Consider the following 639-nt stretch of genomic DNA (forward strand, 5'->3'; position numbering starts at 1 on the left):
AATACCTTGATTACATTTGGTGCATGCACCGGGTGTATGCGTGCCTATGGTGCCAGTGAGTCTGGCGAGTGTTAGTATCTCTTTAGCTTTGTCTTTGAGTGTATCTTCTGCTGCTGCTGCTGCAGCAGCACCATTCCCTGCTGCTGCTGCTGTTCCTGCTGCAGCAGCAGCAGCAGCATCCTTGTCTGCTGCTGGAGCATAGGGATCGTACCCCACACTGTCTGTCCATATTGCATGCGTTCTTAAAGAAGCAGAGACAGCCACTCTGTTGCTCTGCGGCATCCGCACCCATCCTGCTGTTGCCGGCATCTTCGCTTGCTGCTGCTGCTGCTGCTGCTGTTGCTGCTGTGGAGGATGGTGATGCTGCAGCTGCTGCTGCTGCTGCTGCTACGGATGATGGTGATGGTGATGATGATGATGCGGCTGCTGCTTCTGGTGATGATGCTGCTGCTGCTGCGGAGGATGATGATGATGTAGCTGCTGCTGCTGCTGCTGTTCCTGCTGCTGCTGTTTGTGCTGCTGCTGTTCCTGCTGCTGCTGCTGCTGCTGCTGCTGATGCTGCTGCTGCGGATGATGATGAGGATGGGTTTATGGTGGTAGAAAGAGGAAGGGGGTTGGGGTGGTGATCAGGTTGCTGCT

General features: G+C 55.2%; 1 protein-coding gene across 1 annotated transcript in view; it reads right to left on the reverse strand.

Annotated features, from left to right (window-relative positions):
• Positions 1-639, reverse strand: part of EMH_0073730 (zinc knuckle domain-containing protein, putative) — a gene marked incomplete at both ends in the record, with an annotated part of 1,885 nt that overhangs the window by 1,140 nt on the left and 106 nt on the right. Inside the window, one exon of the mRNA XM_013499369.1 lies at positions 289-637. Within this exon, the coding sequence (XP_013354823.1) occupies positions 289-637 (349 nt within the window). The remainder of the gene's footprint in view (positions 1-288; positions 638-639) is intronic.

The sequence above is a fragment of the Eimeria mitis genome, genomic scaffold (genome assembly GCF_000499745.2).
Source record: "Eimeria mitis Houghton genomic scaffold, Emh_scaff4243, whole genome shotgun sequence".
Taxonomy (NCBI): Eukaryota; Apicomplexa; class Conoidasida; order Eucoccidiorida; family Eimeriidae; genus Eimeria; species Eimeria mitis.